The sequence below is a fragment of the Macaca fascicularis genome, chromosome 7 (genome assembly GCF_037993035.2).
Source record: "Macaca fascicularis isolate 582-1 chromosome 7, T2T-MFA8v1.1".
NCBI classification, from domain to species: Eukaryota; Metazoa; Chordata; class Mammalia; order Primates; family Cercopithecidae; genus Macaca; species Macaca fascicularis.
Window position 1 is genome coordinate 19,565,352 of NC_088381.1, and position 25,844 is coordinate 19,591,195.

Consider the following 25,844-nt stretch of genomic DNA (forward strand, 5'->3'; position numbering starts at 1 on the left):
ATGAGGGGAACAGGAAGTGATTAGTGAGTAGAAGGTGATGAAAAAGTTTGCAAACTAAAGAGGTGGTGATTGTACAAAATTTTGAATACACTAAATGCCACTGAACTGTACACTTTATCATGGCTCATTGCATGATTTCCCCTCAACTTAAAAAAAATTGACAACCACTGTTATCAAGGATACTCAGAGGTCACTGTTAAAAAAGGAAGTTTGTGGCCAGGTACAGTGGCTCATGTCTGTAATCCCAACACTTTGGGAGGCCAGTGGGTAGGAGGATCACTTGAGCCCAGGAGTTCGAGACCAGCCTGGGCAACATATCGAAACCTTGTCTCTATGAAAAATCAAAAACATTAGCAGGGCATGGTGGTGCCTGCCTGTAGTTTCACTACCTGGGAGGCCGAGGTGGGAAGAGCCCAGGAGTTTGAGGCTGCAGTGAGCTATGGTCAAATCACTGCACTCCAGCCTGGATAACAGAGCAAGACTGTCTAAACAATCAAACAAACAAACAAAACCCAAACCAAAACAAACAAAAACAAAGAAGTGTGTTAGTTATGGCGTATACCAACTGCAAGTTCAGAAAATGATTCAAAATTATACACACATATATATATACACATTCTCCTTACCTGAAATGAGAAGCTTGATTCAGGAGGCAGCTATAGTCATCAGGAAGCTCTATCAAACTATTTCTTTTTCTAGGGTACCTACAATGTAATTTAAAAGGCAATTTTATTTTAGAGTAAATAAACCCAGATCAAAAACTACCCAAGGTGATAGAAGGAAGAATGTCTTAAAAATAACAAAAGGGCCTGGGTGCGGTGGCTCACGCCTGTAATCCCAGCACTTTGGGAGCCTGAGGCGAGCGAATCCCGAGGTCAGGAGATCGAGACCATCCTGGCTAACACAGTGAAACCCCATCTCTACTAAAAATACAAAAAATTAGCTGGGCATGGTGGTGGGCGCCTGTAGTCCCAGCTACTGGGGAGGCTGAGGCAGGAGAATGGCGTGAACCCGGGAGGTGGAGCTTGCAGTGAGCCGAGATCACGCCACCGCAGTCCAGCCTGGGCGACAGAGCGAGACTCTGTCTCAAAAAAAAAAAAACCAAAAAAAAAAAAAAAAAAAAAAAAAAAAAGAAAGGATCTACACTTGCAATTCAAATTAATTCCCACTGTTGACCTGATCAAATCCAAACTTCTCAGTCTATAATTCCAAATCTTTCATCAGCTGGATCCCTTTCCAAACTTAACTTCCACTAGTTTCTAGGATGAAACTGTTTTAGCTAGATTTCTATACTGTATAGGAAAGTAACATCAAGTAGTAGTTAAGAACACAGCCTTTGAAATTAGATCTGGTTACAAATCCTAAATTCCCTGACACTTCACAAGTCTTTGAACCTAAGCCTGTATTTCCCTGTCTGTAAACTAGGGATAAAATACACCATACTCCAATCATGGGGCCACCATCAAATCAGGTTCTGGGGAAGGGAGGGAGAGAAACATTACATCAAATGAACCTATCAATTAAAAGGCTCATATTAATTTAAGAAATGTTAAATTAAATATGAATATTAGCATTAAGGAAACACACAGAGCAGGTGAGGACTAAATGAGATGCTGAAGTAAAACACAATATACTTAGTACTTAATACATGCTTGCAAATGTTACTCATTCTCGCCAAACTAGATACAATAAAAACCTTGCTTGCATGTATTGGGGAAGATCATCTGAATAATGTGAAATTCTCTCCTCAAACCTCAATCAATCAATCAATTTATTTATTTATTTATTGAAGGCAGAGTCTCACTCTGTCCCCCAGGCTGGAGTGCAATGGTGCAATCTCAGCTCACTGCAACATCTGCCTCCTGGGTTCAAGCGATTCTCATGTCTCAGCCTCCCAAGTAGCTGGGATTACAGGCGCCTGCCACCATGTCCAGCTAATTTTTGTATTTTAGTAGAGGCAGGGTTTCATCACATTGGTTAGGCTGGTCTTGAACTCCTGACCTCAGGTGATCCGCCCACCTCGGCCTCCCAAAGTGCTGGGATTACAGGTGTGAGCCACGGCACCTGGTCCCAATCAATTTAAATTCTGTAATTCTTTTCATCTTCAACTCAGTTGTCTATATTTAGTGCAACCATAACATTTATTTGAAAAACCCAGACACTTTTTTGTTTGTTTTTTTAGAGACAGTGTTCACTCTGTTGCCCAGGCTTGCCCTGAACTCCTGGGCTCAAGCAATACTCCTGTCTCAGGCTCCTGAGTACAGGTACACGCTACTCTGCCTGGCTTAAATTTTATAATTATTTCTATACTCAGCTAAAAATGATCTCTAAGACTAACCTTGCCTCATTAACAATCTTTTCCTCTTTAAATTTCTATAGCACTAATGGTATATTCCATATATCATTATACTTTATGTTATAATGTCCTAAGTTTTATGTTGATAACTAGATTATAGATTACTCATGACCAAAAGCTATGTTACCTCTTTTAAATTTTCCAGAGTATTTCAGTACCATGCTGGGTAAATAGCAGATGTATAAAAGGTATACAGTGAATTGAAATAAAGGAAAAATTTTGTGAGATTAACAGTCCAAAAATATGTATTCATATCTTAAACTTCTCGTTTCTTTACTCGAAGATCTTTTCTTATGAGTGACTCCTGCTCCATCTGAGCACAGGGGCTGAATCTGGTCACTAAATCTCTAAAGATGTGCTACAAGTGAAAGCAGCATATGCACATGCACAGTGGGGGTGAAAGGAGTTCCAGGGTGACAGAAGATGAGAAAAGAAGGCAAATGTATACTGTCTTCATGTTTGTTTTATCCACAGGAAAATGGTACTAGTGTTGATATTTAAAGCCAAGAGTCAATTCCTCCACTTGTTTATAGATGTGATTCAAGGGAATAAAACCAGACACCGTATACAATACCAGACAGGCCCTGGGAGGGTATACAAAGAAGGTAAGCGTGCAGTTCTTATTGGTCAGTTATTCTGGGTGCAAATAAGTGGACACTTATGAGAGAGAATATATTAGGGGAGGCTTCATGGAGGAGGTGGCATTTAAATTAGTACTTAAGAAAGAGGTAGGTTTTGTTAGAGCCATAACTTAAGGGAGACAGGAGGGCTAAAGAAAAGTTTTTTGGGTACTTTCTAAGGACATAAATAGGAAGGAAAAAGGATATAGTTCTATGTATATCTTGCTTTATTCTTTAAAAAAAAAAAATCAAAAACAAAAGTGGCTTATAGAAATACTGTAGGCCGGGCGCGGTGGCTCAAGCCTGTAATCCCAGCACTTTGGGAGGCCGAGGCAGGTGGATCACGAGGTCAGGAGATCGAGACTATCCTGGCTAACACGGTGAAACCCCGTCTCTACTAAAAATACAAAAAACTAGCCGGGCGTGGTGGCGGGCGCCTGTAGTCTCAGCTACTTGGGAGGCTGAGGCCGGAGAATGGCGTGAACCCAGGAGGCGGAGCTTGCAGTGAGCCGAGATCACGCCACTGCACTCCAGCCTGGGAGACACAGCGAGACTCCGTCTCAAAAAAAAAAAAAAAAAAAAAAAAAAAAAAAAAAAGAAATACTGTAAACCACCACCTTCTGAAGTTCATATACCAGCAGCTCCATGATGCCTCCTCCACCTTTGCCTTTTGACAGGCACGTGCTAGCTTAAAAAAGATTCTCTCAAGAGGAACTGCGGGCTTCTAATAATCTAAGAGGAAAAGGACAGTCATTCCAAGAAAAAAACATTTGTAGGAAGAACCTGATTTCTGGCAAAGACCTAACAGAAGTCAGGAACACTGTACTGAGTGAGAATGAAGAAAGCAGACTAGAAAGCATGCTCAACAAACCAACTACTTTAGGAAACACAACTTGTGGATGAGGGAGAAAGGATTAAGCAGTAAAACCAACCTGACCACGGTGTTTTTTTGCTTCAAACAGTTTAGTAAGGCGGGATCTGCACACCACCTGTATGTGGAGCCAAGAGAAAAGACAAATGGATTATCACAGCTTCGGTGCATGATTTGTCAACAAGCCATTGTTATCTTCTTTTTTTTTTTTTTTTTTTTGAGATGGAGTCTCACGCTTTCACCCAGGCTGGAGTGCAGTGGCAGCAATCTCGGCTCACTGCTTCTGCCTCCTAGGTTCAAGCAATTCTCCTGCCTCAGCCTCCCAAGTAGCTGGCGCCCGCCACCACACCTGGCTAGTTTTTGTATTTTTAGCAGAGATGAAGTTTCCCATGTTAGCCAGGCTGGTCTCAAACACCTGACCTCAAGTGATCTGCCCGCCTCAGCCTCCCAAAGTGCTGGGATTACAGACGTGAGCCACTGTGCCCAGCCTTGCCATTCTCTTCAATTCTTTCTGCCCCTTCTTTCTATATTTCCCTTTCTTTTTTTTTTGAGATGGAGTATTGCTTTTGTCACCCAGGCTGGAGTGCAATGGTGATCTCCAGTCACTGCAATCTCCATCTCCTGGGTTCAAGTGATTCTCCTGCCTCAGCCTCCTCAGTAGCTGGGACTACAGGCACATACCACCATGCCCAGTTAAATTTTTAGTAGAGAGTATTTTTCTTTTTTAAATAAATTAATATTTTAAAAATATTTTTAAAATAAATTTTATTTTTAAAATAAATATTTTAGTATTTTTTAGTAGAGACAGGGCTTCACCACGTTAGCTGGGCTGGTCTCAAACTCCTGAACTCAGGTGATCAGCCTGCCTTGGTTTCCCAAAGTGCTGAGATTACGTACATACGAGCCACTGTGCGGCTTATGTTCCTCTTTTCTTTTCTTTTCAGATGGAGTCTCGCTCTGTCACCCAGGCTGGAGTGCAGTGGCACGATCTCAGCTCACTGCAACCTCTACCTCCCAGGTTCAAGCGATTCTCCTGCCTCAGTCTCCCAAGTAGCCGGAATTACAGGCATGTGCCACCACGCCCAGCTAATTTCTGTATTTCTTTTTTTTAAATAGAGACAGGGTTTCACACCTTGTTGGCCAGGCTGGTCTTGAACTCTTGACCTCAGGTGATTCCCCTGCCTTGGCCTCCCAAAGTGCTGGGATTACAGGTGTGAGCCACTGTGCTCGGCCCTATGTTCCTCTTTCTATACTTATCCTTTTTGTTTTTTTGAGATGGAGTCTACCTCTGTTGCCCAGACTGGAGTGCAATGGCGTGGTCTTGGCTCACTGCAACCTTCGCCTCCAGAGTCAAGCAATTCTCCTGCCTCAGCCTCTCGAGTAGCTGGGACTACAGACGTGTGCCACCATGCCCAGCTAAATTTTTTTTTTGTATTTTTAGTAGAAATGGGGTTTCACTATGTTGGCCAGGCTGGTCTCAAACTCCTGACCTCGTGATCCACCCGCCTAGGCCTCCCAAAGTGCTGGGATTATAGGTGCGAGCCACTGCGCCTGGCCTTATATTTATCTTTTTATATTTATCATTTTGCCCCTTTTCTTCTCCCTTTCTTTCTTCTCTTTCTTTGTTGTGTCTAATTATTTTTCCTTCTCTTTTTCATTTATTTTTTAAAGACTATATCAACCAAGGTCTTACTAGAAAAACAGAAACCATTCTAAGTATTTAAACAAGAGAGAATTTAACAGGAGTTGGTAATAAAAGTGACAGAAGGGCTAAGAAGTCAACCATGAGACAAAAAGGCAAGGCAAACTAAAGATCACCACTACCCTAGGCTGGAGGAACAAAAAGAAACAGCAGTATCATGGAGCCCAGAGGCTAGGGACACCAGTGGATGCTGGAATTGCAGTAGGCTTGTCTGGTGGGAACTGGAGGCAGACAAGAGCTGCAGTCACCGCCAGAGATGCCCCACAAGACAGAGAGAGGTAGCCTGAACTGGGGCCACTCTCTTTTTTTTTGGAGACGGAGTCTTGCTCTATCACCCAGGCTGGAGTGCAGTGGTGAGATCTCAGCTCACTGCAACCTCCGCCTCCTGGGTTCCAGCGATTCTCCTGCCTCAGCCTCCCGAGTAGCTGGGATTACAGGTACCTGCCACCACGCCTGGCTAATTTTTGTAGTTTTAGTAGAGACAGGGTTTCACCACATTAGCCAGGCTGGTCTCAAACTCCTGACCTCAGGTGATCCACCTGCCTTGAAATCCCAAAGTGCTGGGATTACATGCATGAGCCAATGCGCCTGGCCAACACTGGGGCTTCCCTTTCTCCTGGCCACCAAAATCTTGCCAGTGCCTCCCCTCCCACTGGCTGAACCCATGTAGAAGCCAGCTGACAAGGTAGAATGGGAAATTCCCAGGGTCATTTTCCTGCAACATAGGGCAAAGGATGAGAAAAGACTTTCAGACAAGGAGGGTCTGGAAAGATACAGAGGGCAAGGACTTCCTGTTCCAATGTGTGATTTTTTAATACTTGACTAAACTAGAATAGCAATTAAAACTTATGTACTCCAAGAATATAAAAGTAAAATTAGTTCAACCTTGTACTTAACACAAAGCGTGATGCTGATTTTCTGAATTCATTTTGATCACACTAGAGATCAGAATATCCCAAGAGAAAAGAGGAAGCAAAGAAAAGAACCCAATACAGAGAACCACTGCACAAGAAGGGTGGTAGGAGACAGAAGCCAACATTCACACAAATACTGACTTGGGTATTAAAAAAAAAGATAATGATTAAAGAAAAAGGTAGAAAGTAAGGAGAATAAAGGAAATGATGGGCAAGAAAAGTCATACAGTGAGAGCTGATTATAAGAATGATGGAAAATGGTGCAGGCAAAGATAGGGTAAGGAGATTGGAGGTTAGGAGCATTGATAATGAACAAGAGGGCCAGTAACTAATGGGGTAGAAAGTTTTTCCGAAAGAGGGACACATTTCTCTCTTGGAAGTTTAACTGAAGTATTTTTTTTGATCTACCAAATGACCTTCCTTCTTTTCTCAGTCACTCTCCTGATACATGTGCTACCATGTGAGATGTGCTCCTATTTTGGATACAGCTCCAATTTGGGTTCTTTTGATACTAATTGTGACTTTATGCCTGCTAGCAAAATCCCCATCCCCCACCCCCAATTTAAAACAGATGAGACACCAGCTGCAGGGAAAGCAAATAAAATGAATGACAGTTATAGTGGAGTCAGCAGACATTCCACCGCCTATGGCTGTTGATCTTATCCCCACTTCTTAAGTGTATAACTTAGGAATCTCCTATACTTTTGCCACCCCTTTAATCAATGCTAATCAAACTAAAAGCTTTGCAAGTAATTATAATTTTAAAATTTCAAATTGTATAATAACCCAACGACGATATTTTACCCCCATAGTACCTCTGGAGCAAGGGCCTTACAGTATCCCAATATTCCTGGAAGAGCAGGAACAAATTTGTAGGTAAAGACAGATAGCTACAGAGTGCACCGTACTCTCCTTCTGCAGAATCTGCAAGAGAATAAAAATACATTTAATAAGCACATTATTCTTACCTGGTCAGTCTGTTATTAGAGTTTCTTCACTGTTTATGCTCATTTCTATACTCTCCTTATAGAGGGTATATTGCTTATTCTATAAAACCATGGGTAGCAAATAAGTCACAGTGATTTTTTTAAAACATAAATTGTATTCAGTCACTCTCCTGATCAGATGGCTCTAATGTATAAACCACACTTAATATAAAATACAAGGTCCCTATGGTGGCCCAAAGGCCCTGTGTGAGCTGCCCCTGGTTGCTGCTTAGACCTCATCTCCTGTTACCCTCTCCTTAGGCTTCAGCCATACTCATCTCTCTGCAATTCTGTGACTACATCAAACAAAGCCTTGACATTTATAACTTCTTCTACTTAGGAATACTCTTCCTTCAACTGTCTGTCCAACTCAACCCCATCTATGCAGCTGTTTGCTCAATGTCTCCTCACATAGAAGCATTCTATGAAAACTAGCTCGGAGAGTTCCCCACTCTGGCCCCAATACCCTCTCTATCCCTGAACTGCTTCATTCTGCCTTGCAACATTTATCAGCATTTGACATTACATTATATATCTATTTCTCTATTTGTTTATAATTGGATTCCTCCCAATAAAAACGACTTTATTTCACTCACAACTGTACTGTAGCACCCATGAGATAAATACATGACTTTTTTGTATGTGAGCAAACAACAGATCTGTGCTGGCAATTACTTGGAAAGTGGACTCCTATTTTATAAAAGACCATGAAAAATCTAGATCAGATAAACCCTACTGAACTGAGTTCAAGATAAAGAAGTTGATAGCCAGTAACGGTAACCTGGTCAGCTTATTCTCAAAGGACAAAAGGAAGAATCTCTGAGCAGTTTTGATGACTCTTCCAAAATCATATAAACATTCTGATTTTCACCCATACAAAGCCACAGGAAGGCTTCCCTACTTTGGTCTAGATTTAGAGGCAAGTAAATGAGAAGGTGATCCTCTTGCTTAAATATACATGGCCTCAGTTGGTTCCAGTAGGCCTTTCCTAGCAGCACTTTCATTCTTTAATGTAGTTACATGTACTTTTTTTTTTGAGACAGCCTTGCTCTGTCGCCCAGGCTGGAGTGCAGTGGTGCAATGTCGGCTCACTGCAACCTTCACCTCCTGGGTTCAAGTGATTTTCCCACCTCAGCATCCCGAGTAGCTGCGATTACAGGCATATGCCACCATGCCCAGCTAATTTTTTTGTACTTTTAGTAGAGACAGGGTTTCACCATGTTGGACTGGCTGGTTTTGAACTCCTGACTTCAAGTGATCCACCTACCTCGGCCTCCCAAAATGTTGGGATTATAGGCGTGAGCCACCACACCTGGCCTATATGTCCACAATTTAAATAACAGAGTACACAGTAAAGTCTTCCTCCTATAGCCAAACAGTTCTCTTCTCTAAAGACAACCAATGTTTCTAATTTCTTGTATAGCCTATCAGTTATATTCTGCATGCAGGTATTTTATAAGCTCAAGCATATAACCTATACATAGATAGGAGCTAAGAGTAGGTCTTGCAGATTAAAAAGCTAATAGACTTTTTGGCCTCACCTTTAACCTACACCAGGGCTCATGTTTGAAGTGAACACACATGAAAGAAATGGGGAGAGGAGAAATGGTTTTGTCTGCTTTAACCTTGTATTCATGAGCTTGAAGATAACAACAAAGAAAATCTCCCATTTTCCACTCCGTGATTTCATTTTTCTACTTACTGGTATGCAGGTCCTCAGGCGGAGTTACCCCAAGTAAATAGTGGAAAAATAATGCAGCACAGCGAAGATAAGGGGTGATGCCATTCTTCAGTGAGACCCACAAATACCAGCCAGGGATACTACACCCAATGCAGCTAAGAGACAATAATTCCAGAAGATAACAGAATACATATCAGACTAAAGTCCTAGATTTAAACATATCCCCCTTTTCAAATACAAAGTTAAACATTTAGGTAATTTATTATCCATGCAATTTTTAAATATTTAAAAGAAAATACAATCCCAGCACTCTGGGAGGCCAAGGCAGGCGGATCACCTGATGTCAGGAGTTCAACCAGCCTGGCCAACATGGCAAAACCCCAGTCTCTACTGAAAGTACAAAAATTAGCCGGGCGTGGTGGCAGGCACCTGTGATCCCAGCTACTCGGGAGGCTGAGGCGGGAGAACTGCTTGAACCCAGGAGGCCGAGGCTGCAGTGAGCTGAAATTGTGCCACTGCACTCTAGCCTGGGCAACAGAGCGAGACGCCAACTCAAAAAAAAAAAAAAAATTTGAGTAGCTAATAGTTTCAGTGTTTAAATCTAATAATTTCCTCAAGAAAAATCACAAATCTTACATTTTTTACCACATGGATTTTTAAGGCAAGGAACTACTCTTCTTTTTCCTAGGTGGCGATAAAAAACAAAAGCAAAACAAAAACCAAGAGGCAACCAAAAAATCTACTTTAAAGGAACTTGACTCTAAAATAGGTATACTCTTTATTTTTAAATTTTTATTATTATTATTTTTTGAGATGGAGTCTTGCTCTGTCACCCAGACTGGAGTGCAGTGGCGCAATCTGGGCTCACTGCAACCTCTGTTTCTCAGGTTCAAGTGATTCTGCTGCCTCAGCCTTCTGAGTATCTGGGACTATAGGCACACGTCACCACGCCTAATTTTTTGTATTTTTAGTGGAGACGGGGGTCTCAACATGTTGGCAGGATGGTCTCAAACTCCTGACCTCAGGTGATCCGCTTGCCTCAGCCTCCCAAAGTGCTGGGATTACAGGTGTGAGTCACCATGCTCAACTAGTTTTTTTTTGTTTTTGTTTTTGTTTTTTTTTAGTAGAGACAAGGTCTCACTATCTTGCTCAGGCTGATCTCGAACTCCTGGGCTCAAGCAATCCAACTACCTCAGTCTCCCAAAGTGCTGAGATTATGAGTATAAGCCACCATGACTGGCCTAAAATATATTCTTCAACATAAAACTTAAAGGTAACTAAAGCTTCCTTTTTTTTGGTTTGTTTATATTAAAACCTTGTAAAGAAATGTGGAGAAAAAAAATTTATCAATAACTAACCAAAGCAACTTGTTAGCTAAAACAAAATTAATCATTTCCTAGTTTCTATATTAAGATTGACTAATGATGTGTATGGCAGTTAAACTATTCTGTATGATACTGTAGAGCGAACCTTATGTAAATTATGAACTTGAGTGAATCATAATGTATTAATATTGGTTAGTCAATTGTAACAAATGGTACCTCCCTAATGCAAGGTATTAATAATACAGGAACTGGTGGGTGGAGGGAGCAAATGGTGACTGTTTTTTTTTTTTTTTGAGACGGAGTCTCGCTTTGTCGCCTGGGCTGGAGTGCAGTGGCCGGATCTCAGCTCACTGCAAGCTCCACCTCCTGGGTTTACGCCATTCTCCTGCCTCAGCCTCCCGAGTAGCTGGGACTACAGGCGCCCACCAACTCACCCGACTGACTAGTTTTTTGTATTTTTTAGTAGAGACGGAGTTTCACCGTGTTAGCCAGGATGGTCTCGATCTCCTGACCTCGTGATCCACCCATCTCGGCCTCCCAAAGTGCTGGGATTACAGGCTTGAGCCACCGCGCCCGGCCAAATGGTGACTTTTTATACTTTCTGCTCAATTTTTCTGTAAACTTAAAATGCCTCTAAAAAACAAAATCTATTAACTTAAAAAAAAATAAAAAAGACTGGTAAAGATGACTGATGAAGGGAACTTGGCAGCAGATGTAGTTCAGCAGAGTATGCCCATCGTACTCCTACTATAACCTCTACACAAAGGTTAAATACACATAAGATTTTAACTATATATTATGAATATATGTATAAATTATATATGTATTACATAACTATGTTACACAATATATATACATATTGTATGTTATGTATGTATTACATGCATATTAAAATACAAATGCCAGTGTATTTTCCATATTACTCATAAGAACCTTAACCTGTAACTACATGCAAGCACTGAGTGCATCAATTGTATGGATCACTGTAAAAGGACAACCTATTTTCCATTTTCTACATTTATTTTAATTCTAAATACTCCTTTTGTTAAAATCCAATCATCTTTTGGCTATGCTTCCAGACCAGTTTACAAAAGTAAAGATGTGTTGACTTATTTCAGTCTCAGAAACAAGTGGGTAGCTGTTATTCCAACCTACTATCTTTTAGTTCAAAGTAAAATCATCAAAATGAGTTTTCTTCACTGTAAGCCTATCCTGTAGCAAACAAAGTCATGCTAAAAGCCCTTAACAGAATTTTTTTTTTTTTTTTTTAATAGAGAGACAGGGTCTTGTTATGTTACCCAGGGTGGTCTCAAACTCCTGGGCTCAAGTGATCCTCCTGCCTTGGCCTCTAAAAGTGTTTGGATTACATGCATGAACCATTGCACCTAGCTTCATAACTGATTATTATTATTATTTTTATTATACTTTAAGTTCTGGGATACATGTGCAGAATGTGCAGGTTTGTTACATAGGTATACATGTGCCATGGTAGTGGTTTGCTAGTACCCATCAACCTGTCATCTACATTAGGTATTTTTCCTAATGCTATCCCTCCCCTTTTCCCCCAGCCCCTGACAGGCCCTGGTGTGTGATGTTCCCCTCCCTGTGCCCATGTGTTCTCACTGTTCAACTCCTACTTATGAGTGAGAACATGCGGCATTTGGCTTTCTGTTCCTGTGTTAGTTTGCTGAGAATGATGGTTTCCAGCTTCATCCATGTCCCTGCAAAAGACATGAATTCATTCTTTTTTATGGCTGCATAGTATTCCATGGTGTGTATGTGCCACATTTTCTTTATCCACTCTAACATTGATAGGCATTTGGGTTGGTTCCAAGTCTTTGCTATTGTGAATGGTGCTGCAATAAACATGTGTGCATGTGTCTTTACAGCAGCATGATTTATAATCTTTTGGGTATATACCTAGTAATGGGATTGCTGGGTCAAAGGGTATTTCTAGTTATAGATCCTTGAGGAATCACCACACTGTCTTCCACAATGGTTGAATTAATTTACACTCCCACCAAGAGTGTAAAAGTGTTCCCATTTCTCCACACCCTCTCCAGCATCTATTGTTTCCTGACTTTTTAATGATCGCCATTCTAACTGGTGTGAAATGGTATCTCATTGAGGTTTTGATTTTCATTTCTCTAATGACCAGTGATGATGAGCTTTTTTGTGTTTGTTGGCCACATAAATGTCTTCTTTTGAAATGTGTCTGTTCATATCCTTCACCCACTTTCTGATAGAGTTGTTTGTTTTTTTCTTGTAAATTTGTTTAGGTTACTTGTAGATTCTGGGTATTAGCCCTTTGTCAGACGGATAGATTGCAAAAATTTTTTCCTGTTCTGTAGGTTGCCTGTTCACTCTGATGATAGTTTCTTTTGCTGTGCAGTGGCTCTGTAGTTTAATTAGATCCCATTTGTCCATTTTGGCTTTTGTTGCAATTGCTTTTGGTGTTTTAGTGACGAAGTCTTTGCCCATGCCTATGTCTTGAATGGCCTAAAAACTCCCAAAGCTGATAAGCAACTTCAGCAAAGTCTCAGGATACGAAATCAATGTGCAAAAATCACAAGCATTCCTATCCACCAATAATAGACAAACAGGGAGCCAAATCATGAGCAAACTCCCATTCACAATTGCTACAAACAGAATACCTAGGAATACAACTTACAAGCAATGTGAAGGACTTCTTCAAGGAGAACTACAAACCACTGCTCAAGGAAATAAGAGAGTACACAAACAAATGGAAAACATTCCATGTTCATAGATAGGAAGAATCAATATCGTGAAAATAGCCGTACTGCTCAAAGTAATTTATAGATTCAATGCCATCCCCATCAAGCTACCATTGACTTTCTTCACAGAATCAGAAAAAACTACTTTAAATTTCATATGGAACCAAAAAAGAGCCTGTATAGCCAAGACAATCCTAAGCAAAAAGAACAAAGCTGGAGGTATCACGCTACCTGACTTCAAACTATACTACAAGGCCACAGTAACCAAAAGAGCATGGTACTGGTACAAAACAGATATATAGACCAATGGAACAGAACAGAGGCCTCAGAAATAACACCACACATCTACAACCAACTGATCTTTGACAAACCTAACAAAAACAAGCAATGGGCAAAGGATTCCCTATTTAATAAATGGTGTTGTCTAGCCATATGCAGAAAACTGAAACTAGACCCCTTCCTTACACTTTATACAAAAATTAACTCAGGATGGATTAAAGATTTAAATGTAAGACCTAAAACCATAAAAACCTCAGAAGACGACCTAGGGAATAACTGATTATTTTTAAACTAGAATTTAAATGATTCAAGTGTTACACTGCCAAACAACTGAACAAGAAATGGAATTACTACAATAGACTGAACTAATGGATTTTCACTCACCCACTTGTATATTGAGAAATTTCTGCAAAAAAAGAAGATGCGGAATGAGCCTCTTCACTGTCTTCTTGAACCTGAGCAAGGGGTACGCCTGAAAAAGAAATTCTGCAAGATGAATTATGTATTTGCTATTCAGTTTATAAATTATACTTTAATTTCATGGTTCCAAGATAAACAATGTAGATTCATTCAACTGAGGTTTTTACTTTTTTTTTTTTTTTTTTGAGACAGAGTTTCGCTCTTGTTGCCCAGGCTGGAGTGCAATGGCACGATCTTGGCTCACTGCAACCTCCGCCTTCTGGATTTAAGCAATTCTCCTGCCTCAGCCTCCAGAGTAGCTGGGAACTACAGGCATGTGCCACCATGCCCAGCTAATTTTGTATTTTTAATAGGGATGGGGTTTCACCATGTTGGTCAGGCTGGTCTTGAACTCCTGACCTCAAGTGATCCACCCGCCTCGTTCTTCCAAAGTGCTGGAATTACAGGCATGAGCCACTGTGCCCAGCCCCACCTGCTTTTAATCTAAGTAGCTGATGCTGAATATTAAAGTTGTTAGGTAAACTTTATCTATATATTAGCTGGAGAAACAAACAGGGCAGAATCACTGAACATGGATGTTTAATATTTACTTGCTAAACATGTAAATACTTCATCATAATATGACCATGGAAATAAATTGTTATCAACCTGCTTTGGTTTCCTAGGAATCTTAGGCAGCAGATAGAAATTCAACCTCTAGAAAGGGAAGTAGGTGTCTGTCCTGCCTTCATGCTCAAGCAAAGGGTCCCATAAAGGGAACTTAGTGAGATTATTTTCCTCCATCAACCTATCCTTAAGAAGGACCATCCTAAACCTTTCCAGCAACTGTCAACTCTCCCACTTACATTAAGGCTCTGGATAAGCTACATAAGTTCCCTGAACTTCAGAATTACTGTATTAAAATTGATATAGAAATGTCTACCTTGTAGTTTGCTGAGAGGTATAGTTATAGCACATTTGAGTATTGCTCTGTTGTTTTAAAAATGCTTTTGTTTATGTATTAATTCATCTGGAAGGTCACGATTCAAGTTGCCCTCAGTAATTTTATCATATCTTGAATGAATACTGCTAGTCCTTTTCATTTTCCAAATAACATCTCTTTATTCCTATACTTTTAAAAAACATATCATGAATTCATACTGATTTTTTCAATTCAAATGTAAAAGAGTTCAATAATTCTAAGGGATTCTTTATAAATTTGAGGTAAATTTTACATGCAATTAAATGCACAAATATCAAGTGCTCTATTTGATCATGAGTTGGACAAATGCATACACCCATAAGATTTTTATTTTTTAGTTAATACACTTTATTTTTTAAGAGAAGTTTTAGATTCACAGCAAAATTGAGCAGAAAGTACAGAGGATTCCCTCTGTCTCTCTGCACATACAACATCCCCCACCTATCAACATTCGGCACCAGTGTTGTACGCTTGTTGTAATCAATGAGCCTACATTGCCGCATCATTATCACCCAAAGTCCACAGTTTACATTAGGGTTCATTCTTGGTGTTTACATTCTATGAGTTTGGACAGATGTGTAATAATGACACGTATGCACCGCTGTAGTATTTTTCAGAACAGTTTTACTGCCTTAAAAATCCTCTATGCTGTGCCTATTCAGCTCTCCCCCAACACCCTTACCCCTGGCAATCACTAATCTTTTTACTGACTCTATAGTTTTGCCTTCTCTAGAGTGTCATATCATAGGATTAATATAGTATACAACCTTTACAAATTGAGTTATTTTAGCTAGTCATAGGCATTTAAGTTTTGTCTATCTTTTCATCTTGATAACTCATTTGTTTTTTTATTTTTTTATTTTTTTGAGATGGAGTCTCGTTCTGTCACCCAGGCTGGAGTGCAGTGGCGCAGTCTTGGCTTACTGCAACCTCCGCTTCCTGGGTTCCAGCAATTTTCCTGCTTCAGCCTCCTGAATAGCTGGGATTACAGATGTGCACCACCATGCCTGGCTAATTTTTGTATTTATTTAGTGGAGATGGGATTTCACCATGTTGGCCAGGCTAGTCTTGAATTCCTGATCTTAGGTGATCCACCCATCTTGGCCTCCCAAAGTGCTGAGATTACAGGTATAAATCACTGTGCCCGGCCGATAACTCATTTCTTTTTAGCACTGAATAATATTTCCACTCTCTGGATATACTGTAATTTATTTATCCACTCACCTATTGAAGGATGTCTTGGTTGCTTCCAAGTTTTGGCAATTATGAATAAAGCTGCTATAAACATCCTTGTGCACAGTTTTGTGTGAACTTCAGTTTTCAATTCATTTGGGTAAATACAAGAAGCATGACTGCTGGATCACATGGTAAGAGTATATTTAGTTTTAGTTTTGTGAGAAACTGTCAAGCTGTCTTCCAAAGTGACTGTACCATTTTGCATCCCCATCAGCAACAAATGAGAGTTCCTGTTGCTCCACATACTTGCCAGCATTTGGTGGTGTCAGTGTTTTAGATTTTGGCAATTCTAATAGGTGTATAGTGGTATCTCATTGTTTTAACTTGCAATTCCCTAATGGCATATAGATGTTGAACATTACGATCACTTATCATCTGTACATCTTCTGTGGTGAGGTGTCTTTTCAAGTGTTTTGGCCACTTTATTTTTTAGAGATGGGATCTTGCTATGTTGCCCAGAGTAGTCTCAAATTCCCGGGCTCAAGCAATCTTCCTACCTTGGCCACCTAAAGCGTTGGGATTACAGGCATGAGCTATCGCACCTGGCTCATTACCCTGTTTTTTGTTTGTTTGTTTGTTTGAGACCAAGTCTCATTCCGTTGCCAGGCTGGAGTGCAGTGGCATGATATCAGCTCACTGCAATCTATGCCTCCTGGGTTCAACTGATTCTTATCTCTCAGCTTCTCAAGTAGCTGGGACTACAGGTGTGCACACCACACCAGGCTAATTTTGGTATTTTTAGTACAGACAGGTATTCATCATGTTGCTCAGGGTGGTCTCAGATTGCTGGCTGAAGTGATCTGCCCACCTTGGCCTCCCAAAGTGCTGGGATTACAGGCGTAAACCACGGCACCCAGCCTCATTGCCCATTTTAAAATTGGGTAGTTTGTTTTCTTACTGTTGAATGTTAAGAATTCTTTGTATACTTTGGATAACAGTCCTTCATCAGAAGTGTTTTTTGCAATACTTTTTCCCAGACTGTGGCTTGTCTCTCATTCTCTTGACATTGTCTTTCAGTGCGTAAGTTTTTAATTTTATTGTAATGAAGTCCAGCCTATCAATTATTTCTCTCACAGATTATGCCTTTGGTTTTATATCTAAAAAGTCATCTCCATACTTAAGGTCATCTAGGTTTTCTCCTATGTTATCTTGTAGGAATTTTATAGTTTTGCATTTTACATTTAGGTCTATGATCTTTTTGAATTAATTTTTGTGAAGGGTGTAAAGTCTGTGTCTAGATTCATTTTATTGGACATGTATGTCTACTTGTTCCAACACCATTTGCTGAAAAGACTGCCTTTGATCCTTTGCTCAAATGTCAAAGATCAGTTGACTACATTTATGTGGGTCTGTATCTGGGCTCTCTTTTATATTTTATTGATCTATTTGTCTAATCTTTTGCCAACCACACTCTTTATTACTGTAGCTTTATAGTAAGTCTTAAGGTTGGGTAGTATCTGCCCCTCAACTTTCTTCTCCTCCAATACTGAGCTGGCTATTCTAGGACTTTTGTCTTTCCATATAAACTTTACTTATTTATGTACTTGTTTGTTTACTTATCACTTACTTTCTGATTGACTGGGTCTTGCTCTGTTGCCTGGCCTGGACTGCAGTGGTGCAATCCCAGCTCACTGAAGTCTTGACTTCCTGGGCTACAGCAATCCTTCCACATCAGCCTCCCAAATGGCTGGGACTATAGGCGTGTGCCACCATGCCCAGCAAATTTTCTTACTTTTTCTTAGAGACAGAGTCTCACTATGTTGCCCAGGCTCAAATTCCTCCCAAAGGGCTGTGATTACAGGCATGAGCCACTGGGCATGGCTCACATAAACTTTAGAATCAGTTTGTTGATATCCACAATAATAACCTGCATGGATTTTCATCGGGAGGCTGGAGTACAGTGGCATGATCTTGGCTCACTGCAACCTCTGCCTCCTGGGTTAAAGTGATTCTCCTGCCTCAGCCTCCCGATTAGCTGGGATTACAGATGCCTGCCACCACGCCAGTTGATTTTTGTATTTTTAGTAGAGGCAGGATTTCACAATGTTGGTCAGGCTGGTCTCGAACTCCTGACCTCAGGTGATCTGCCTGCCTCAGCCAAAGAGCTGGGATTACAGGCGTAAGTCACCACCCGGCCTCTATTGTCTCTTTTATAAAACACATAAGTAAAAATGTATATAAACACATATATTCATAAAATACCCTACAGAAAAATGCTATGCTATAACCACTATTCTGTACCTCACTTTTTTAACTTATTGCATCATAAAGATCAATTCATATCAGATCTTGTTCACTACTTTTTAAAACTGCATAGAATTACATTATATGGTACATCATAGGTAATTCAACGAACCCCCATTGATGGACAGCTCAATTATTTGTTTTTTTGATATCCCAAAAATAACACAATAAATAATGTTGTGCTTGCATCATTTCCTATTTTTGCCGGTAAAGCTTTGGGATAAATTCCTAGAAATGAAGTCGGTGTACCACAGGGTAAATGCACATGTACTTTTGCCATATTTTATTCTGACATCACTTTAATTATGTTAGTCCTCTAGATTATCTGAATCTTCAGTAGCCCTTATTGGTCACCAGTATCCAGGATCAGATTTTGCTTTGGGTTTTTTTCCTTCTTTTTTAAAGAGATGAGGTCTTGTTCTGTTGCCCAGACTGGAGTGCCATGGTGCAATCACAGCTCTCTGCAGCCTCAAACTCCTGGGCTCAAGTGATCCTCCCACCTCAGACTCTCAAGTAGCAGGGACTACAGACGCCCACCAGCATGCCCAGCTAACAACAACAACAAAAAAAAAATCTGTAGAGATGGGGTCTCACCATCTTGCGCAAGCTGGTCTTGAACTCCTGAGCTTAAGGGATCCTCCTGCCTTGGCCTCCCAAAGTACTGGGATTACAGGCATGAACCACTGCATCCAGCCCCCAGACTTTGCTTCCTATTAAAACCCAGACTCTAAAAGAACAACTGTATCATCATTCCATAATGTTGTATTACTCATGTATCTTCAAATGAACATTAATTCAAAAGACATTTCATGAGTGTTTACTGGGTTTAACAAAGGTTACTAGATACTTGCAGCTTTAAAGGGAAGATGTTGAAATTTCATTGTTTCCTATTATCAAGAAACTTACACTGAGGACAAAGGAGCAGAGAGAGAGAGAAGAAACAGGGAAAGGAGCAGAACAACAATAAGATATAACCACAAATAACTATAAAACAAGATACTAATGATAAATGCTACAAGGGGAAGAAAGTACTATCATTTTAGCTGAAGGAATTAAGAATGGTTTTAGGGACTTCCTTATCAAAAGGTTGAAAAACTCATGTAGGGACAGACCTCGAGGATGAGGAATTTGAAAAAGATGGAAAAGCAGGTTCAAGTGGTCTCCCTGCATATCTGCAGAGCAGTTGCTAATTAGGTAGTTTCACCTAATTATCTTCTTCACAGCTTATTCTACCTTTCCTTGCTTAAATAGTATCCATTAAAAAACAGATGAATAATCATTCAATGAAAAACGTAACACAGAACCTAGAAATACATTATATAATCACAAACACAATTAATTCTGCCAGTAAAGCATGGCAAAATGTTATTCACAGTCAATACCCAGATGAAAACCTTACCTGTGTCTATTGTAAGTAGTATCTGAAGCATGTGTGCCATGGTGATCAAATGGAAGAGATAAAGGTGGTTATAGGAAGAACTAACTGAAGAAGGCTGCAGATCGACAGTTTCATCCCAATACAAGGATGGGAATGCTAACACAGCACCCACCTGTGAGAGAAAAATGGACATCAACATGGGTAATGATAAAAGACTAACATAAATTAATGTCATAACTAAATGTGAAGGGCATCAGATGCTACACTGTTTGTGTGTGTGTTTTTTAATAAACACCATATTTTTCTTACTTATTCAATAGAATATCTTAGAATGTAATGTACCATAAATGGAGGACGATGGTCACCACCAAATAGGTTATCCCTTTGCTGTGTCTATTTATTGTAGTTCTAGGTAGTGGTTCTGAACTCTGACTCAGAAGATTCAACATTACAGGAGTTCTTAAAACAATACTGACACAGAGGCCCCACCCTAGTCTAACCAAATGAAAATCTCTTGGGGTAGGGTCCAGTTAATAGCATTCTTTTCAAAGTCCCTCAGGAGATTCTAAAAGACAGTCAGGGTTGATGACCACTGGGTAGAGGCCTAGATAATGAGGGATGAGGATGCTGGCTAACCCTGCATCCATAAACTCCATGCTCCCAATCTCAATACTGTTTTCTCTACAGAACTTGGTTTGAAGGAATGAGATCATCAGAGGAATGGAAAATCTCTGCAAAAAACTAAGGGCAGTTGCGATCCATCCATAGGTGTTTTGAGGAAGCCTAGATACACCCATGATCTGGTCCTTATCATCAAATAATGATTTTAAGAGAGCTCACACAGTTATTGACTGTATATCATGTATACAACTTAAGAAAAAGGCCAGAAGGGGAGCATAATATGAATTAGAAAAGGCTTGTCTGTACAGACACCCACTAATGTAATCAACCAGGAAAAGACCTATTACAAATTCAAGTGCTTTTTTTTTTTTTAAATGAATTTGATGGTCTCCATCAAATCTGTACCTATGTAAACAGAATGGACAGGAGAGACCAAACTTTATAGATTAAACACCAATAATTTATAATCTTGAACAAAGAGCATTAATTTGAATGAGGAAAGTACAAGAAATTATCAACATGAGTGACTTAAACAAAATTACTGAACACTTACCAAAACATGAAACAGATCTATAGACAGAAGGCATGGTGTATCTTCTGATTTTAGGTTAGGAAGAACAACTAAAACAAACAAAAAGTTAATGTAATTCAGTCAGTAAGATAGCAATGTAGTTAAATAAAATGCAAGCTAAAAACACCTAAACCAAACATGTAACAGGGTTATAAAACACAGAAACTAATAAGTCACACCTTTGAGATATGGAAACTATAATGAGACAAACTGAACTGAGAAAAGGCTGCTAGAAAGACTTGGATACAGTTTAAGCATTGAAAGGTAAAATCTAGGTGGAAAAGGCACATGAAATAGGACAACTGAAATATAGAGATTGTTAAAGAAATATTTGTTGAATGAATGAGAAGAGTTACTTTTATACAATGTTACCTCTATCACTTGTTTTCTCTGACTTCCATTTCTAAGTGTTCTGTGATACATAATATGTGAACAAAATTGGGGTTGTGGAGTGGAAAGAACATGCAAAACAGAGTAGGTGAAATGAGGACGGAGAAGATCCTCCTGAACAAAATTAGAGAATGGTTTATGTAGATTGGTCATCTGGAGGAAATGCAAATGACTCAAAAGCTACTATCTTTCCAATCTGGTCCATGCCTAAGGAAAAGCTGTAATTCCAAAAGTGAGAGCAAGAGTGGCAAAGAAGTGAAATTGAGAAGTCAGGACAAGAGGAATGGTTTTGTTTATATAAAAATGAGGGAATGAATTACTGTAGGTCTAGGTATTGGTTCTGAACTCCGGCTCAGAAGATTCAACATTACATAAATAAAGCTGTTATTTTTAAAAATGAGGAAGAGAAGATTCCTCAGACTAAATTTCTTTCTTTTTTTTTCTTTTTTTTGAGATGGAGTCTTGCTCTCTCACCCAGGCAGGAGTGCAGTGGCATGATGTCGGCTCACTGTAACCTCCGCCTCCCAGGTTCAAGCGATTCTTGTGTCTCAGCCTCCCGAGTAGCTGGGATTGCAGGCATGTGCCACCATGCCTTTTTTTTTTTTTTTTTTGAGATGGAGTCTCGCTTTATCACCAGGCTGGAGTGCAGTGGTACAATCTTGGCTTACTGGAATCTCTGCCTCCCGGGTTCAAGCAATCCTCCTGCCCCAGCCTCCCGGGTAGCTGGGACCACAGGCGCGTGCCACCATGCCCAGCTAATTTTTGTATTTTTAGTAGAGACAGGGTCTCACCATGTTGGCCAGGATGGTCTCGATCTCTTGACCTCATGATCCGCCCGCCTTGGCCTCCCAAAATGCTGGGATTATAGGCATGAGCCACCGTGCCCGACCAATTGTTTCTATTTTTTTTTTTTTTTTTTTTAGTAGAGACAGGGTTTCACAATGTTGACCAGGCTCGAACTTCTGACCTCAGGTGATCTACCTGCCTCGGTCCCCCAAAGTACTGGCATTACAAGCATGAGCCACCGTGCCTGGCCATGTGACTAGATCAATTTCTTAACCTCAAATCCCGAGATTCTAAACAAAAAGCATAAAGGTTAAGATCAGGGGCTTTGAAGTCAGACTAAAACGGCTTCCAGTACTCGTTGTGACTATTGGTCATAGGCAAGTGACAGGTGACTTAAGTTCTCTTAAGTTTACACGCAGTATATACAAGTTTGTTGGGAGGTTCATTAACATATTAATTTATTATTTGTGTATTTTATTTTGAGATGGAATCTCACTCTGTTCCCTAGGCTGGAGTATAGTGGCATGATCTCGGCTCACTACAACCTCCGCCTCTTACATTCAAGCAATCCTCCTGCCTCAGCCTCCCAAGTAGCTGAAATTACAAGCACCTGCCACAATGCCCAGCTAATTTTTTTATTTTTTATTTTTAGTAGAGATGGGGTTTTGCCACGTTGGCCAGGCTGGTCTTGAACTCCTGGCCTTAAGAGGTCCACCTGCCTCGGCTTCTCAAAGTGCTGGGATTACAGGTGTGAGCCACGCTCCAGGCCAACATATGAATTTAAAGCACTTGTCCAAGCTTGGCATATGTAACCCCTCAATAAAAGTTATTACTACTGGCTACATAAAACAAACTAAAGTGATCACAGGGCTCTGACGTTAACTAGCTATGTGACTTCGACAAGTTATTTGCTGTTTCTAGGTCCCATCTCCTCAAATTATCTTTTAGTAATATTTCTGATATTTCAGTTAGCATGTCTATGATACTACCTGTCTTATTTTTTTTCCTCAATGTTACAGCTTACTCAAAATATTTAAATCATTCCTGATCCCTTGTCCTAATTTCCATCATCTTTTCAGCCAAAAGAATACTCTTTGTGTCATCAAATTTTTCTTACAGGCAGTTTTAAAATGATTTTTCTTTTCCTGATTGCTAAAAATATTTAAAATTCTTTTGAAATCAAAAGTCAATTTTGGTAAGCATATTTTCATTTTATCTATGGGTTAAGCCAAGCCTTTATGCACAATTAAACACCTCGGCAAAGTTTACATGATACAGTGGGAAAATAATGGGCTTTATGATCAGGTCTGGGTTTAAATATTAGTTCTACTTCTTATTAGTTTTATTACCATGGGCAAGTCATGTAACTTCCCTGTGCCTCAGTTTTCTCATTGTAAATCGGGAGAGTAATTTCCTTGAAGGATGGTGACTAGAAATGAGATTTTATTTAAAAATTCTAGTACAAGTCATAGCACATGGCAGTGAGCATTGTATGTCCTATATATCTATCCATCAATCCATCCATTTAGAGATAAAGTCTCTCTCTGTTGCCCAGGCTGGAGTGCACAGTACGATCATGGCTTACTGCAACCTTGACCTGGGTGCAAGTGATACTCCTGACTCAGCCTCCCGAGTAGCCAGGACTGCAGGTGTGCACCACCACACCCTACTAAGTTTTTTGTGGAGACGGAGTTTCACCATGTTGCCCAGGTTGGTCTCGAACTCCTGAGCTCAATTGATCTGCTCACCTTGGCTTCCTAAAGTTCTGGGATTACAGGTGTAAGCCATTGCACCCGACCTGTCCTACTGCTATTGCAGCAATCAACATACTAAAACAATACTCATCACTTTACGTAGAAAATAGCTCCTATTCTGAACTTCCTTATTTCTCTCAATTTTTTTGCTATTCATTTTAGTTCAAAATCTTGCCCCTAACCCAGCCCACACCAATGTCTTCCCTAATTCCTGCTACCACATTCAGATGCATATGTTACCTCTAATTTTTCCCTCCTTCAATCCAACCTATTCAATATCAAATTAAGCTCAGAATACCATTGTCCAAAACATTTCAAAAAATTCCAATTACCTAAAGAATAAAGTTCAAACTTATGGCTGGGGCATTTAAGTCACTGTAATTTTATTTAAAAAAAACTTCATGCTTCTCTATCTGTAGATGCCATTACTCCTATCAAACCTGTCTACCTGAACATATCACATACTTTCCTACCTCCTCGGTGTTTGTTCAAATGCACCCTGTGTCTTTTGGAATGCAGCTTCTGTTCCTCTCAATTTATCTATTGTGTGTACTCCCTTCAAGGCTCAATTCAAATCCTACCCTGTTAGAGGAGATAACAGCAGAGTCCCAAAGTGATTTCTTCCTTGTCTCAATTTTTTTTTTTTCCTTTTTTGAGATGGAGTCTCGTTCTGTCACCCAGGCTGGAGTGCAGTGGCGTGACCTCGGCTCATTGTAAGCTCTACCTCCTGGGTTCACGCCATTCTCCTGCCTCAGCCTCCCAAGTAGCTGGGACTACAGGCGCCCGCCACCATGCCTGGCTAATTTTTTGTATTTTTAGTAGAGACGGGGTTTCACCGTGTTAGCCAGGATGGTCTCGATCTCCTGACCTCGTGATCTGCCGCACCCAGCCACTTGTCTCAATTTTTGAAGTGTGTATTAGTGAAGCACATATCTGGCATTTGGCTATTTTATGTTTGTTTTTAGAGAGGTTCTGCTTCTTTAATTCAATCATAAGCATTAAAATGGCAAGGAACATATCTGATAGCCCTAACATCTTACAAATAAAAATGCTCCTCTAATAAATGTTCCTATGAAAAACTTTAATATACAGGCATAAAGCTATACTACAGAAATTCCTCCAGTATTGATTATACACCATCATTTTAGTCTCTCCCATCTGTGATAATGTTAGTCTCGTTTGGTGCTTTTTTTGAGACAAGGTCTCACTATACTGCCTACACTGGTGTCAAACTCCTGGGCTTAAGGGATCCGCCCCCTCAGGCTCCTGAGTAGCTGGGATTATAGGTATGTGCTACCATGCTGGGCAATAAGCTGTTTTAAACATTGTAAATCCCATAATGTGTAATAAGTGCAAAAACAGTGAAACTATTTGTAAGAATTAGTAAGTATCTAAATAATGACTGAAATGAAAGAGATACCAAAAAAATAAAATACAAAAACAAAATAGTGATATGCAAATAGGATAAACTGTTCAACAGAAAGAGGTCCTAAAAACAAAGACAGGCACATGTGACATATGGAAGGTTCTGGGCCTGTGCAACTGACCAAGAAGAGAAAAAAGTAAGTGAAAGAAGGGAAAACTTTTATGTGTGTGACTAGGGGAACGGTATCAACATTAGATTTCTATTAGCATGAAGCCAATTCAGGAGACACCTGGAAGTCAATTTGAAAATATAAAAGCTAAGCATGGCAGAAGTTCTAACAAAACTTGAGTGGCAGCCTTGGGAGGAGTTGTGGAATCTCCACATCAACAGGATGAGCAGAGAGCTGCTCGGAAGAGCTCCCTAAGAAGCTTGCGGGGATTGACAAGGAAAAACACTATTGGCTTCAATAGATTTTCAAGGTAAAGAAGTAGGTCTATTTTGCTGCGGGAAAAAAAAATGTCTGCTAGTTTAGCTACAAGAAAATTATGCCTGGCTTTAAAGCTTAAAAATCTGAATAACTCTTATTTGTCAGAAATATATCTGGGAAGTGCATGCTGAAACTACCCTACTCATGACAATTGGGACTTA

The 25,844-nt window shown here is 40.0% G+C and overlaps 1 protein-coding gene across 5 annotated transcripts in view; it reads right to left on the reverse strand.

Moving 5' to 3' along the window:
• Window positions 1-25,844, reverse strand: part of UBR1 (ubiquitin protein ligase E3 component n-recognin 1) — a 156,171-nt gene that overhangs the window by 11,650 nt on the left and 118,677 nt on the right. For 3 of the 5 annotated variants that reach the window (XR_012414843.1, XM_015452723.4, XM_005559321.5), the window contains 7 exons: window positions 20,883-20,950; window positions 19,730-19,880; window positions 13,854-13,941; window positions 9,152-9,285; window positions 7,279-7,387; window positions 3,909-3,965; window positions 627-704 (listed from right to left, as the gene is read on the reverse strand). Coding sequence is in view for 3 of the 5 variants with exons in the window: in XM_015452723.4 (XP_015308209.2) it covers window positions 627-704; window positions 3,909-3,965; window positions 7,279-7,387; window positions 9,152-9,285; window positions 13,854-13,941; window positions 19,730-19,880; window positions 20,883-20,950 (685 nt within the window). In the remaining 2 variants the exon portion in view is untranslated. The remainder of the gene's footprint in view (window positions 1-626; window positions 705-3,908; window positions 3,966-7,278; window positions 7,388-9,151; window positions 9,286-13,853; window positions 13,942-19,729; window positions 19,881-20,882; window positions 20,951-25,844) is intronic. The other 2 variants (XR_010588036.1, XM_065547841.2) reach the window with 1 other exon arrangement.